Below are 16013 nucleotides of genomic sequence, written 5' to 3' on the forward strand. Positions count from 1 at the left end.
CAGATAAAAGGTGCATACGTAACTAACAAAGGCGTATACATGGGTGTAACTAAAATACGTCATTAAACATGATGTCACAAGTGGGTGGATCCATAGAAGAATCCTGCAATGTCAGCAGAAATATTTGGCAGAGATGCGCGCGCAGCCGCATGACGTGTGATTGACGTGCAACTAGAGGGTGAAGGGGACTTGACATTTAGCTCTGCATGTGGAGACAGAAGTCTGGGGGTTATGTCAACCTAATCCCAAATCATATCTAATATCCTATGTTTAAAGAACTGTGTTATCCAAAAGGAAAGGTCTCTAGGATAGAATCTATTCTATACTGACTGTTAGTGCGTGTACAAGCGTCTAAGTGTCTACATGAGATGCGAGGGGGTAGGAATATTCCATGGTAACGGAGCTATGAATTACTTGCATGAGGACAGCGAGGCCTGGCCCTTTGCACGGTAGCTGGAGGAATGTTTACCTAAACTGCTAGACAGGAATGCATCGGATGAGGAGCGGAGTAGATAATCTTGAAGGTGAAATACAGTTTTTGGCAGGCAATATGCTGGATCAGGCACCGTTAGCCGCGCAGGGAGTAGGACAAAGTTCATGGATACAGATGCAGGCTCAGACTGGAGCTTTCAGAGGCAGAAGGCAGGAAAAGGCTTGATGACAGAATTCAGGGCCTACTCGCCTGAATCTGTAAAATGTGGAAAGTGAACCACATAAAGTCGGTGGCCTTTCATATTTAGGAATGGAATATCTGACCCATTCATGGCGGATCTGAAAGAGGACATGTTGACGGTGGACGCACATATATTTGCGTCTTCAAAACTGGAGTAGGAGGGAACATACATGTACTTATAGCATGCACATGGAGCCGTTGGGGTCTACGATAGGGGACATAACCGATCACAAAATTCATATTTCCTCAATCCTCAGATTGTTTTTTTCCGCCATTGGGTTCCGATGTGCTTATCTTGACTCAAGTTAGGAAAATTTAGTTGCAGGCCAAAAGGCCTTTAGTTTTCGACGGTACTGTTCCCGATCGGTATCGACAGTTTACAGGCTAGTTTTTCACGGCTTTAACAACTTTTCGGATCCATTAAATCCGACCATCGACCGAACTTCGACGATGGAATCGAGGACCCCATTCAAGCGGTGTCCTGTTTGCCACGCCAAATACCCCCATATCGACGTCCACCCGGTGTGTAACAAATGCCTCTCACCGGATCATGACGAATCGAAATGCATGGCGTGTGCCCGATTCAGATCCAAGAAGACTCTCCGGAATCGACGCGCGACTGGAAGCGCAGCAAGCGGCACCGGCCCCGACCAACATCTTCAGCACCGAGGACGAAGATGTGGAAAGCGTGGAAAATATACCCTCCAGCCCCACTTCCGAACACGGTTCCCGATCGGAAGATGTCGATGAAGAGCTTTTTCACAGGGAAGAAGCCGACGACGAGGTAGGAGACTACGATGAGGCCTTAGGGGCCGAAGAGGGTAGCTCCGGTGAGGAGCAAGGCCTACCCGTACAAATTGAGGCTATCCCAGTGTGTCAGTCAACGGCTCCGGTCGAGGGATCGCCTTCGGGCCTTACCCAAGACCAATCCCACAGTTCTTCGGCCCCGCCCCCCGGCCCGGCCACGGACATACAGCAAGAGCCATTGTTCCCTAAAAAGACTGGTTTCCCTACCACAAAACCGAAACCAATCATCGCACCGGTTAAACAGAAACCGAAAGTGAAACTGACACTGGTCGGCTCGAGGACCACCACACCTTCGACGCCAGCCAAACCCGTCGGCTCCGACCGCACCAAAAGGGACTTCGGTGCCGAACTCGCTGCAGCCTATGTCGGCGCCGACCCAAAGAGGAAAGCCGTCGGTACCGTCAAAGCACCTCGGCCCCCGGCACCGAAGCAATCGGCACCCACCACCAAGGTGCGAATAGCCACTGCATCGCTATCCACCTCAAAGGCAGCGACTACGGTACACTTATCGATGCCGTCGACGGCTCCTACCCCTCCTCGACTCGATGACCCAATCGCTTCGAAGAAGTCCACCCCTGCCTCTACGGAACCACTCGGTGCCAAAGAACCGTCGGAGTTCCAGGTGCGACAAGTGGCAGCGTCCTTGCAACGCATCAGGGAAAAGGCAGCCTTCCAGACCTCGTCGGGCTCCGTACCAACACGGGCACAGAAGGCACCTTCGGCACCAGCAAACATCACCTTTGGTTTGCCGCCATCCACGGAGCCGAAAATGTTCGAAATCAGAACCCGCGTTACCCAGACAAGGTCCCCATCTACAGAACACTCGACTACTGGGACATCGCCGTCCCACTTCCTCGACGCCGACACCGGCAGGCTCATGCTCCGAAAGCGGAAGATCACTTCAGAGCAAGCTTTAGACTCTTACAGGATCCCGCTAAAACAAAAAATGCCGGCGGAATCGGAACCAGTTCTTTATGAACGCGTCCACACCTCTTACACAGATCCATCATTCTCTCCAACGCACTCCGACACGAATGCAGTGAAGGACTACATGGGTGACGACACCACCTACCCCGAGGACATAGACCCTGAGGGGCAGCAAGACCCTGATCAAGTCTGGGATGACCCTGTAGACCCAGGTGCCGCTCTGGATACACAGGACCCGCAACTTTATGGCGCAAAAACGTCCCCCACAGAGGACACTGCTGCATTCAACGCCCTCATTGAACGTGCCGCAGCCAATCATGGAGTGCAACTCCACTCAGACACTATCGAGGATGATTTCTTGGTGGACACTTTCGCATCCTCCGAGAGGACTGTAAAGACTCTGCCCATGTTAAAAGGTGTCCTCAAGCCAGCAAAGGACATTTTCAAGGAAACCACCAGGGCACGGGTAATAAACCCCAGGATCGAGAAGAAGTACAAACCCGCACCTGGGGACCCCACGTACATTAGAAGCCAGTTGCCTCTGGACTCCATTGTAGTTGCCAATGCTCGCAAACGGGCACACTCTCAGACAACTGGTGATGCTCCTCCCCCGGACAAAGAGTCCAAGGTTCTAGAGACCTCCGGCAAACGGATTGCAGCCCAGGCAGCAAACATATGGCGCATCGCCAATACACAGGCCCTCCTAGCTCGCTACGACCGCTCACACTATGACACGTTAGAGACCCTACTCCAACACCTGCCAGACGAGTACAAAGAGGCAGCGGAGCTCCTCATCAGGGAGGGACAACTGCTCACGAACGCATCCATCAAGTGTGCACTAGATGCCGCAGACACTGCTGCAAGGGCAATAAACACCAGCGTCATGCTACGACGACACGCCTGGTTACGAATCTCCGGATTCAAACCTGAGGTCCAAAATAACATCCTCAATCAGCCAGTCAACCGCGACTACTTATTTGGGCCGGAGGTTGACGCCACCTTAGAAAAGATAAAGAAAGACACGGACACTGCGAAGTCAATGGGGGCTCTGCAAACGCAGACATTTCGTAGTGGCTCCTTTCGTCGCCCCGGAAATAGAGGTGCAGGTAGAGGACAGGGGGCACAGCAAACCTACAATAAAGGGGGCACACAGAGTTCCTACGATAAAAACACCCGAGGTGGATATCGTGGCTCCAGCACCAAGGGCAGAGGACGTGGTTACGGCAATACCAGGTCCTCCCCCAAGAACAAACAGTGACGCCCTCTCCCTTCCCCCCGCCCACATAACACCTGTCGGGGGAAGGCTCCAGCGGTTCCTGTCCACGTGGGATTCCATCACCACGGACAGGTGGGTCAAAGATGTTATCCAACACGGTTACTGTCTCGAATTAACCTCCACTCCACCCACCATACCGCCAAGGCACCGTCCTATGTCCTCAGAGCACTTAGCGTTATTACAGCAGGAGGTGCTAAGTATGCTGCAAAAAGGCGCAATAGAGGTCGTGCCCGTACACCAGCAGGGAACAGGGGTGTACTCTCTGTACTTCTTAATACCAAAAAAGGACGGCTCACTCAGACCTATCCTAGACCTGAGACCCCTCAACCGCTACATTCTCTCAGAGCATTTTCACATGCTCACCCTACAGCAGGTTCTCCCGCTCCTCCGACAGGGAGATTTCCTAGCCACGCTAGACCTCAAAGATGCGTATTTCCACATACCCATACACCCGTCACACAGAAAATATCTCCGGTTCACAATTCAGGGGCAGCACTATCAATTCAAAGTCCTCCCCTTCGGAGTGACAACAGCACCCAGAGTTTTCACAAAGTGCCTAGCTACCGTGGCTGCACATCTACGAAGGCAACACATTCACGTCTACCCTTACCTGGACGACTGGCTTGTTCAGGCAAAGTCAGCCCAGCAATGTGCCAGCCACATGTCCCGCACCATTCACCTTCTTCACAGTCTGGGATTCTCACTAAATTACCCGAAATCACACCTCCAACCCGCACACGTACAACAGTACCTAGGTGCGACCATAGACACTCTGGCAGCCACAGCTCAGCCAAATTTAGTGAGGATCAACGGCATGCAAATGCTAATATCAAAGTTCAAACCCCAACACTCCCTTCCTGCGCGAGTGTTCATGCAGTTGATAGGCATGATGGCCTCCTGCATTTTCATAGTCCCACACACGAGACTACATATGCGCCCGCTTCAGGAGTGCTTGGCTCGTCAATGGAATCAGGCTCACGGGCAATTAGAAGACCTAGTGTTGGTGAGCGGTCGGGCATACAACTCTCTGCATTGGTGGAATCCACAAAACCTTTGCAAGGGCCGACCGTTCCAAGAGCCTGTTCCACAAATTATACTGACAGCGGACGCGTCTCTCCAGGGATGGGGAGCTCATGTACTCAATTACACAGTGCAGGGACTATGGACTACACAACAAAAGAAGATGCACATCAACCTTCTGGAACTGATGGCAATCTTCCTGGCAATGAAAAACTTCAAGGTACACTTGTGCAACAAAGTCGTGTTGATCCGGACGGACAACATGACTGCCATGTACTACATACAGAAGCAGGGAGGAACGCACTCTCCACAGTTGTCTCATCTGGCTCAGAGCATGTGGAAGTGGGCCATTCGGAGGAACATATTCCTCATGGCGGAACACCTCCCCGGCAAGGACAACCAGATGGCGGATCTGCTCAGCAGACAAAGCCACCAGATGCACGAGTGGGAGCTACACCCGTCAGTACTCCAACCGTACTACCAACGGTGGGGTCATCCAGAGATAGACCTATTCGCCACAAGCGAAAACGCAAAATGCCAAAGCTTTGCCTCCAGGTTCCCACATCCACATTCGCAGGGCAATGCGATATGGATGAACTGGTCCGGCAGATTTGCGTACGCTTTTCCCCCAGCGCCGCTGATACCGCTGGTGGCACGCAAACTGCGACAGCACTCACTGACACTCATCCTGGTTGCTCCAACATGGGCACGCCAGCCATGGTACACCACCTTTCTGGAACTTTCCGTGGTGCCGCATCAAAGGCTGCGGATCAAACCCGCGCATTTGACACAGAGCCATGGAGACATTCAGCACCCAGATCCGCAACAGCTGTACCTGGCAATCTGGATCCTGAAGTCTTAGAGTTTGGCTACCTAAACCTGCCACCTGACTGTATGGAGATCATTAAGGAAGCTAGGAGACCCACTACCAGAGCTTGCTATGCAGCCAAATGGAAGAGGTTTGTCATTTATTGCAATAACAATGACATTAACCCGCTAGACGCATCCATTCAAAACATAATCTGTTACCTCTTACACCTATACCGATGCAATCTGGCATACACCTCAATACGTATCCATTTAACCGCAATAGCAGCCTATCTCCAAAACAGGCAGCACCTCTCTTTATTCAAAGTGCCTGCCATCAAAGCCTTCTTGGAGGGACTTAAACGAGTAATTCCCCCAAGACACCCACCAGCACCAGTGTGGAACCTCAACTTGGTCCTCACCCGACTGATGGGTCCACCCTTCGAACCTCTCCACTCATGTGAGATTCAATTCCTCACCTGGAAAGTAGCTTTCCTAGTGGCAATCACTTCGTTGAGAAGAGTTAGTGAACTCCAGGCACTAACCATTCAAGAGCCATTCATACAGGTTCACGCAAACAGGGTCGTACTACGTACCAACCCCAAATTCATGCCTAAAGTAATATCGCAGTTCCACATGAATCAAACTATTGAACTGCCTGTTTTCTTTCAGAATCCACAAAATGTCGCTGAAAGAATGCTCCATACACTAGATGTCAAAAGAGCCCTCATGTACTATATAGACAGAACTAAAGGCTTTAGGAAGACAAAACAACTTTTCGTTGCCTTTTCTCCACAACACAAAGGCAACGCCATCTCCAAAGCAGGTATAGCCAGATGGATCGTTAAATGTATTCAAATTTGCTACCAAAAGGCTAAACGCACATTAACGATTCCCCCACGAGCCCACTCAACACGTAAGTTAGGGGCGTCCATGGCTTTCCTGGGAAACATTCCTTTACATGATATATGTAGAGCAGCCACATGGTCCACTATACATACATTTACCAAACACTATTGTGTAGATGTACACTCAAAACAGCAGGCAGCTGTAGGACAGGCTGTTCTCAAAACTCTTTTTCAGACCGCTGCAGCTGGCACTGGTAGCCGCCGCTAATGGGAGGTACTGCTATGTATTCTATGCACAGATATGAATTCAGCAGCCCACATGCCTCGAACTGAATATGCTACTTACCAGTATGCATCTGTTCTTGGCATGTAGGGCTGCTGACATTCATATCGCCCACCCTCCTCCCCGGCGCCTGTAGCAGCTGCAGCTCTCAGAATTACTGTATAGCATGGTAATCACTTTCGGTATCTACTCCATCACTGCCACAATGGCGAAAAACAATCTGAGGATGGAGAGGATGCCCATGCGCACTGTGGTCCAGGGGAGGAGTCACCTATCTCAGGATACTTCGAAGACTCTTCCAGGACAACAACGTGCAAACATCCGGACCCAACACTAGGCGGCGATCTATGCACAGATATGAATGTCAGCAGCCCTACATGCCAAGAACAGATGCATACTGGTAAGTAGCATATTCAGTATAGTCTATGCAAAGCATGTGATCTACAGCTCACATGCCTCGAACGTAAAATGTTACTTACCCAGTAAGCATCTGTTCTTGACATGTAGAGCTGTAGATTCACATGCACCCACCCGCCTCCCTGGGTACGTACACCTGTTGCAGTTTCTTACTCCTACACATACGCATGGACATCTTTATTCTACACGTACTAACTCCATTCTCACTTTCTGCGGGAAAACAATCTAACAATGTGGTCGATGCCCATGCGCAATATCACCAAAAGGAGGAGTCACCTTACCTCATGACTGGGAAGCCTTCTTCGAAGAAAACAAACTTGCAAACATCCGGATCCAACACTAGATGGCAGGAGTATGCAAAGCATGTCAATCTACAGCTCTACATGCCAAGACCAGATGCTTACTGGGTAAGTAACATTTTCCTTTTGATTTATTTTTCTTGCCTGCTTGTCTTTCGTTTTCTCCCACCTGCGGCATTAACTAAACTGCGTCCTATGCAACCCCCCCCCTCGCTAATTGGTCTCCTCATATTCTTCTTCCTCTCTTTTAGAATATTGGACCCTGCCATACCGGTGAAAGCAGTACTAGTCCCCAGCTGCAGATATTATGCTGCATTGGCTAAATACTTATAAGGCCCCAAAGACGAGACAAGTTGCATTGTAAATGCTTGTTTTTATTTGTTCATGCCATTGGGGGGTAAACGCCTTCTACTTGTTCCATATCTGGCTCTAAAACCATTTCCATGTCAAGTGTGTATAATTAATTTCTCATTCTGTTCCCTTCATCTTTTATTCTTCATTTGTCTCTTCTTCTTATCCACTTTCTCCAGAACATACCGGGCCTCCAACATGAAAGTCCCTGGAGAAACAGCGGTTCCTGCCACAAATCTCCAAAGTGCCTTCCGCATCATAAAAGAAGTGCAAAAGCGCTATAAGATACGAGAGGCAGAGGAGAAAGAGAAGGAGGTGGGGAAAGAATTGAACAGATGGGGATGCAGGCCTGTTAAAGACAGTCAACTGTTGTCTCTAGCTAAAAGGTGGGCCGACATTCTATTTCATGTGTATATTGGTTTCTTACAGGGCATTGTGAAACAAGACTCCTTGGTAATCAACATGAACCGCAGTAACCCCAAGCTGAAGGACTTGTACATCCGACCCAACATTGCACAGAAACGGATGCAGGGTTCCTTGGAAGCACATGTCAATGGTGAGTAAGTAGAAGTGACTGATGCCTCTTTCCCCTCTGGACTTTATGAAATCTTTGCTATGTGACGCACATGGCCATACATCACAGCGTCCATCCAGACTATCATGCAACTATGCATCTGGTGCTGCCTTTTAATTCTGTTAATCAGTCAACGTATCCTATTCATTTGCTAAAAACCTAATTGAAAACAAAGTGCTACAGTGAAGAACAAGGCAGTAAACTGGAATCAAAGGTTTTTAAAGCTGGCAAAAACCGTTCATGTTTTTGGCTGAATACCATTTTGTGGTATCCTCCGCCGCTTGGGGATCCTTTGCCGTGCCACCCACCCCCTCTCCTGATGTTCTGTTGGGTTGCGCCACTGTGACAGTCATTAGAATGTCACAGTGGCCAACGTTCTAAGGTAAGCTCCCTGCGCAGAGCATTGACTGAGTGTGTTGGCGATCATAGCTGTGGCTGGGGTCCTCTGTTGTACTTCTCTCAATAAACCATCTTGTTTCACCTTTACCGGGTCTCTTCGTTTCATGCCGAAAGTGTGACACCACCTACTACACTGGCGACGAGCAACGGGATCAAAAAGTACCTGTGAGAGGGACCTCAACACGCTTACGAAGCATGGGGATGGGTGATTCACAGGAATCATGAGTAGTAAAAGGAACAGCTCTCGTCTACACTTTATGGGAAATCTACGTGGTTAAAAAAAGTATATGCTCGTGTTTTGTCTGAATGGGAAAACACTCAACCTAAGTGAAATTGTACTTACTTTGCCGGTTGGGACCGCTTTCCCTCAGTCTGGCCGGGGCACTCCTCGTGTCCGACCATCAACCTAGAGCAGCTGGAGGTCAAGGGAGCGTGTGTATTACCCCACCGGGTGTGCTCTTTCACAGACACCCCACCAGTCTTGCGAGTGGGGACTTGGCTCTCAGGTGGAGTTCGAGCGCTGCTTTGGGAAAACACAATAGTGGGTCAGTCCACGAAGAATAAGTACGCCTTCATTGATGTTGCAGGTATTCTGCTCATGCACAGAACTATGAGCAGGAAAACCAGGACCTCAGTGAATTATGGTGTACAAAAACTCACCTCAGTACCCAGAACCGCTATCCGACTAGCATCAGTGTCTCATTCGTTCTCCGTATTATCTCGAAGCTACCAATGATTAGACAACCCAGAACAAGCGACTTAGAGTACTCTCAGGAATGGTGGTAATCAGAAACACCTTTTTGTTATTATTTTCATATCAGTCCACAACAAGAGTAATCAGAGACACGGTAAAGTTTAAAATGTTTATTTTTAACTATGTGCTCTAAGGTGCAGTACTTTGGCTAACATAAGCAGACAAATGATTAAAAACAAAACCATCAGCATTGTTACAATACCATAGAAAATGAAGGGAGAAATCATATTACAAATGATAGTGGAAAACAACCACCCTCCCTTCGCTAGTAAGCTAGTTTTATGAAACTAATAGAAGGTCTCTAGGCTTGAATGGGGAACCCCATACCGTAAATATCAGCTCAGGTGAATCACATCACAGGATCTGGAAAAGGTTTTCTCCAAGCGTCTGAATCATGCATGCAAATGCAATATTAAAGGCACCCGAGTTTCAGATACTTGCAGCTGTGTGCGTGTTATGGCTAGAGCATGGGCCGATGAACCTAAATTCAAAAGCATACATTGTTATTTGACCTTGACGGCTTCTGCACACAGTTTTCAGACTAAGGTCGCGGTGCACTTCTAGGGATGTGAACAACAGACCGTTCTCATGTGAAAAAAAAGCAAGCAGTTTTTCTTGTAATAACAGCTACCTGCAGTGTCGTGTGCAAAAGCAGCAAAGTGGCAAGATGGCGTTTTACATCTAAAGCGCTTATGCTAACATAGCAATGTGTGCATATAGAACCCCGTCTCCACAACACCCTCCCTTGATTGGACCACGAACAAAATAGGGAAGCAAAGTAGGAACGCAGAGTTCAAGTTCGATTGCGACAGAACCAAGTTCACGTATTGCCAATCCATATAATTGGTAGTGACAGTTCGAAAAACTTGTTAGAAAAAGTAAAAAATTAAAACATCTCGCAGAGGCGTGACAGAGCCTAATGTGGAGTAAAAAAGAAAAAAAATTAAAAATCTGGGTTTGGACTTTTGGAACATGGACAACTTCCAAGTTAATCCATCAACGTGTTGGCACAATAAGTAGCAACTGCCTCCAAGAGGAAGTCATCATAATGTTCTGTAAAAGATTCAGCCATCCAGTAAAGTAAATGAACATACATATTCTTCGATAACCGGAGCCTCTAGCACAGAGGACAACTTGCGTGTTCTTCAAGATAACTTCCTGCCAAGAAGTCATATGCTGCCGCATATGTATCCCAATTCCCTAGGACTCCATGTGCCGCTCCACAGGCCATAATCCCGATGCCAGAACAGCCCAACTCATTAGCCACCAAGAGACTCATTAGTCGATCATAATCCAGGGCAGGAGACACCGTGTTCGAGAGGCACAAATCCAGAGCCCATTCGAATGGACAATCTAGGCAATGAAAAACAGATTGCATGCAAGTAAAGTAGGAGAACTGGAAGGATAATCCATAGGCCACGCTTAAAGTGGCCAGCGGTAATGTTCCATAGTATTCAAGCATCCGGTTGCGCAGCTGAAACAGCCGCCACGGGATGTCGTGTGATACAGATCGTGCAGCCATTGCGGAACAAACAAACCAACAGGAGCACACCAGCAGTCAGGGCGAGAATCAAAGGTAGCCCGCCGAAGACACTGGAAAAAATAGAATGAAAAAATGCCGGTATCACACCAAATATTGTTTGGAAGGAGGTCACGAGGCCGGAGCCCACAACTTTGAAAAAATGCACCAAGCCAGTTGTTGACGAGGCATTGAATATAGTATGAATCAGAGCACCGAAATGAAGGGGGAGATCAGTATTTAAAAGCGCATGCACCTCGGTGCGAGTGTTTGCCACATGAAGGACAAATGTTTTACGGGGGGAAGTCAGAGCGACTTCTTTTTGAGACAATAGAGCCCTTATTCTGCTCACCTTGTTGAACTCTGCTTTCAAGGTTGAAATGGAAGGCCAGATGGATACATCCATTCTCCCATGCGGGGCGGGAAAAGGACATTTTTACAGCAGACTACGCATTGTGAGACAGTTATAATGTACGGAATCCCCACTAGCATCCCGCAGCATGCCTCATTATTTAAAAGCAAATAGCTACCGTTAGCTAATAATGTAAAAGTCAGTGTAATTGCTGGCACAGGATTTCCCTTCAGAATGCAAGCCAAATTCGGTGCCTGAACGTTGCAGGTGCCATGCAATTGGATGTGCCTACAGACTACAGAGTGATCAGGTGTGGAAGTGCATTCCTCTCCTTTTAAATAAACTTCTTTACCCTCTCTCATGCACCTGTATGTAAATGGGAGCGACCAAACTTCATGCAGGAAAGCAGTAGCCAATGGTTCATATCTGCCTAGGGCATAATGTTTCATACATGAACTGAACTTAAACAATGGAAACAGCAAGGTGATTAAACCGTGGATAAGCCACACCGCTGAGTTCGATTCGGCCCCAGAGAAAGGTAAAGGTTCCATCTTTTCAATATGCAATAATGAGTATGTTGCATCTTTCATGGACATGACCTGTTTTGCAGTCAGATTAAACGGCAGGAATAAAGATGAAGTATTCATGTAGTCCCAGGGAATTTTCCCAGCCTTCAATGTTTGTAAAGTCCATGCAAACTGCATTATAGAACGCAATTGATTTTGACCATGGTATAAAACAGACATATCATCCTGTACAATATCCACAACAGATGAAACAATATTATCTAATGTGTAAATTCTGGACGAAAGGGTGTTAATGCTATTATCGATGACAGCTAGCACTTTTTCCAAATGTGCTTGATCAATAGCCCTTAATCTGGATGCAGCTTCAATTTGAGATAATTTCCAAACTTTGTTATAAATAGCATACACCGATCTTTTGGACCTGCCACCCACAGGACCCTTAACAAAATCATTCAAATCCACTTTGTCGTTCAATTTTGATAAATGAAGCTTAACAGCTGTCAAGGTGGAATGTTGCAGCCAGGTCTGACATAACTTCCCTACAGAATAGGTAGTAACAGAATGGGAAGATTCAAAGCGGGGGTCCACTCTAACCTGTGTATAGCCAGGGTAACGACCCAGAAAACGATGTTGACAGGAATCTGAGCTCCTCTGCCATATCAACCAACCCTTCGGATTGAAGTTGGAAATGTTGAAGGATGTATTAGTAATAAATGACTGCAAAGCATCAAGGGGCAGATCTGTGTGATTAACCCATCTTGGATAAGCGCCCAGATCAGGAATAGGGGGAATTCATCTTTTTGGAAGTAGCCAATCCAAAGCAGGTGGTTTGAAAAATGGTAGAAATCAAAAACATGTGGTTTGGGATAAGGCAAGCACGATGCATGTACCTGCCATGCTTTAGAACCCCGAACAGATTTAAGATCAACGGTATCTTTCCACAGCTCATAGCCCCCAATAGCCAATTCATCCTTAAAGGACTTAGACTGACCCACACTAAATTATTGTATTCTAACTTTGGAAGCTGACTCAGCCGCCACTTTAAAATAAAAGGCTTCAGGTTCAGATCCACTGAAATCAGTAAAATATGTAAATTTGTTCACTAGAGTTTCGGAGCTACCTTCAATGGGCTCAGGGCAATGTTCCCATTGTGTATAATTGACAACATTTCTAAATGTATTTGCTTTATGCAGGAAATGATTGCCATAGTGTTGGTAGCAAAATAACTCCCCATAATTTGCCGTGTCTAAATACAAATCTTCAGCATCAAAAGCAGCATAATATTTCAAATCAGAAAAAAGACCCTCTACGGCTTGTACATCCCAATCATCAGAGCGGATGTTTTGTTTAACAACATCCCCCATAGAAACTCGAAGTACATTGGGGACATTTATCACCTCTATGGGACCATGAATTTGAAATTTAACAGCATCCCCTAGAATCCCATCCAACACAGGCCAGGCAGTAATATTCACAAAAGTCTGGTCCCTTTTCATGATGTGCGATGAGGAGTGGGGGGCCAAGGTTCCATCAATTAATCTAATTGTAGATCTTTCGGTGAGATAGTGTCCATTTACTAAACGAAAAAATACAACCACAAATTCAACGGTCATAAACAAAAAAATAGTTATGAGCACCAGCCAAATGGGGAATTAAAAAATGTCTTTTAAACCAAGCAGCAAAAATAGAAATTTGCGATGGGTGTGAGAAAGTGCCATCTTTCTTGCATGGTATGCCCCCACTTTTTGCTGAATTGCTGAATGTACTTTGACTGAGTGTGCCCTGAACTCCTGCCAATCAGGTGCCCAGGGCCTATGTTCCTTCCCTAAAAACCTAAAACCCAAATTGGCAAACCCTGGCCACATGTCAGCCCCTGGTAAATGGTACCCTAGGTACCCAGGGCCTTGTGACCAGGGAAGGCCTCTAAGGGCTGTAGCACTCATTGTGCCACCCTTAGAGGCCCTGTACCCTAACACACACACACACTGTCCTTGCAGGCTGAGTGTCTGGGTACAAGACAAAACAAAGAGTCGACATGGCGCACATCCCTGTGTGCCATGCCCACCACCTACACTGCCCTGGCATACATCAGCCACCCCTCTAGCTGGGTGCCCTATGCCAGTGGTGTGGGCACAGGAGCAGGAGCCCTGTGCCCCTACAGTACCCAGGTCCATTCCTGGGCAGTGTAAGTGCAGTGCTGCCATTTAAGAGTACATGGTGCTGAGAGCTCGTCAAACACGAACTCCACAGCACCACAATGGCAACACTGAAGACTGAGAAGTTTGGTATCAAACGTCTCAGCACATTAAACCCACACTGATGCCAGTGTGGGATTTAATGTACCAAGCACCCCAGAGGGCATCTGTGAGAACGTGGCTCTGTATATACTGTTCCCAAATAGGTACAGGGTGTACAGAGTCCACAGTCCCCCGAGGTTTGGCAGAGGCTAAAGTTAGATATAACCATACTCTCTAAAGTGGTAGCTTGTTCGAGCAGTAAGGCAGTATCAGAGGACTGTGTAAAGTATTTGTTGCACACACTCAGCCAGCAAATGGTCTCACACACTCAATAACTGAACTCTAGGTCAATGGTTTATATATAAAAAATATATGCTTGGTTTATTTTAGAACCGACATTAGGTATTAAAATATACTTTCTCAGACTGAGATGCTTTATATAAATACTTTTGCAATATGCAATTGACTTTTATACAAAGTTACAAGTGGTTGCAATAGGCAACACAATTTTAAACACAATTATGCATTGAGTTCAATGGTAGTTTCAAGTTATGTGCAACAGATTACTTTTAGGATTACATTTTGGAATTCCAGGACTGGATCCTAGATTCAGCCCTGGGTCAGTACTTTGAATCAAGTGATAAAAGTCGACTTAATTACCGTGATGATTTTTAGACAATATTTTGCTATTTTAAAAGTTGACACTTAGAAAATATTTCATAGAAAACAGTCAATGATTCCCTATGGCAGAAAATTCAAGTTGCAGGCATAGTATGTTCTTGTTACTTTTGTAATCCAGTACTGGGTACCTAGACTCAGTACTGGGACCTTTATCCAAAACAGGTAAGTAATTACGTTTAAAGGAATTATACGATTTTTAAAGAATATTTAAAGTTTGCGGAAATTGACAAGAAATTTCACAGAAAAACAGTCAATGATTTCCTATGGGAGAAAATTGGGTTACTGGTAAGTACAGTTGTAAGTATTTTTCAGAGTCAGTGCTGGGCACCAAGATCTAGCTCACCTAAGAGCAGGTGAGTATTTTTGTTTTCGTTACTCGGCTGATTTTTGGTGAATATTTTAAGTTTTGAAAAGTCCACACTAAGAAGAAATTTCAGGAAAAAGCCAGTCAATGTTACCCTATGGAGAAAATTGAGTTATCGGTTTAAAGGTAAGTTCTCGACTGGCAGAGTTATGGTTCTGGGCGTAGACTCGGGGGTCTCCCCGGGTCAGGTAGGTACAGTTGGTTCACCTTCAGCGGCACAAGGGCGGCCGGGTGCAGAGAGTTAGTCCCAATGTTATCCTATGAGAGGTAGGGGGGCCATCGTTGGTGGCTGCTGACTAGCAGCCCACGCGGCTGTGGGAGCTGGGCTCCTGGTCACTTACTCAGGGCAGGTGGGGAAGTAGATAGGTGTAGAGGTTGCACTGCTAGGGCCACTCGGGCGGCTGGGTGCAGGGTGCTTTTGAGCCTACGGGCGCTCAATTTATTTCAATGGGAAATCTCCGGTTTAGAAAAAGACTGCAAGCTTGGGGACGAGGATTCTTCAGGTGCCACCACCACTTCGAGAGGTAAGTTGGGTAGTTGGAGGATAGGTAGGTACCCCGGGATTGGGCACAGGGGGCCGCGGGGCACCGGGTGCAGGGGTGCCTTTTGGTGTCTTGAAATCTTACCCTCTGTTGATCGCGGTTGGGGGGCACCTGGTTCTGAGGCTGCAGGTGTCGTCAGGAGCGTCGAGGGAAGGTGCCGGGCTCGGGGTCACAGTAGCCGTGGGGTCGTCCTCGTGGTCTTTGTTCACTCCGGCACTGGCCAGGCTTGGCGGGTGCAGAGTGTGAAGGGTTCGCGGTTCCGGGCTGATGCCAGGGATTAGAAGCAGATTTTGAGTAGAACCTCTAATCATGGGAGTCCCAGGTGCTTAGAGCCAAAAGGTAGCCAGGTCCTCCGG

At 47.3% G+C, this 16013-nt stretch overlaps 1 protein-coding gene across 1 annotated transcript in view; it reads left to right on the forward strand.

Moving 5' to 3' along the window:
- Positions 1–16013, forward strand: part of LOC146869501 (FACT complex subunit SPT16-like) — a 384361-nt gene that overhangs the window by 232443 nt on the left and 135905 nt on the right. The window contains exons 7-8 of the mRNA XM_085601124.1: positions 7888–8023; positions 8138–8264. Of these exons, the coding sequence (XP_085457250.1) occupies positions 7888–8023; positions 8138–8264 (263 nt within the window). The remainder of the gene's footprint in view (positions 1–7887; positions 8024–8137; positions 8265–16013) is intronic.

The sequence above is a fragment of the Triturus cristatus genome, chromosome 1_1 (assembly GCF_964204655.1).
Source record: "Triturus cristatus chromosome 1_1, aTriCri1.1, whole genome shotgun sequence".
NCBI lineage: Eukaryota > Metazoa > Chordata > Amphibia > Caudata > Salamandridae > Triturus > Triturus cristatus.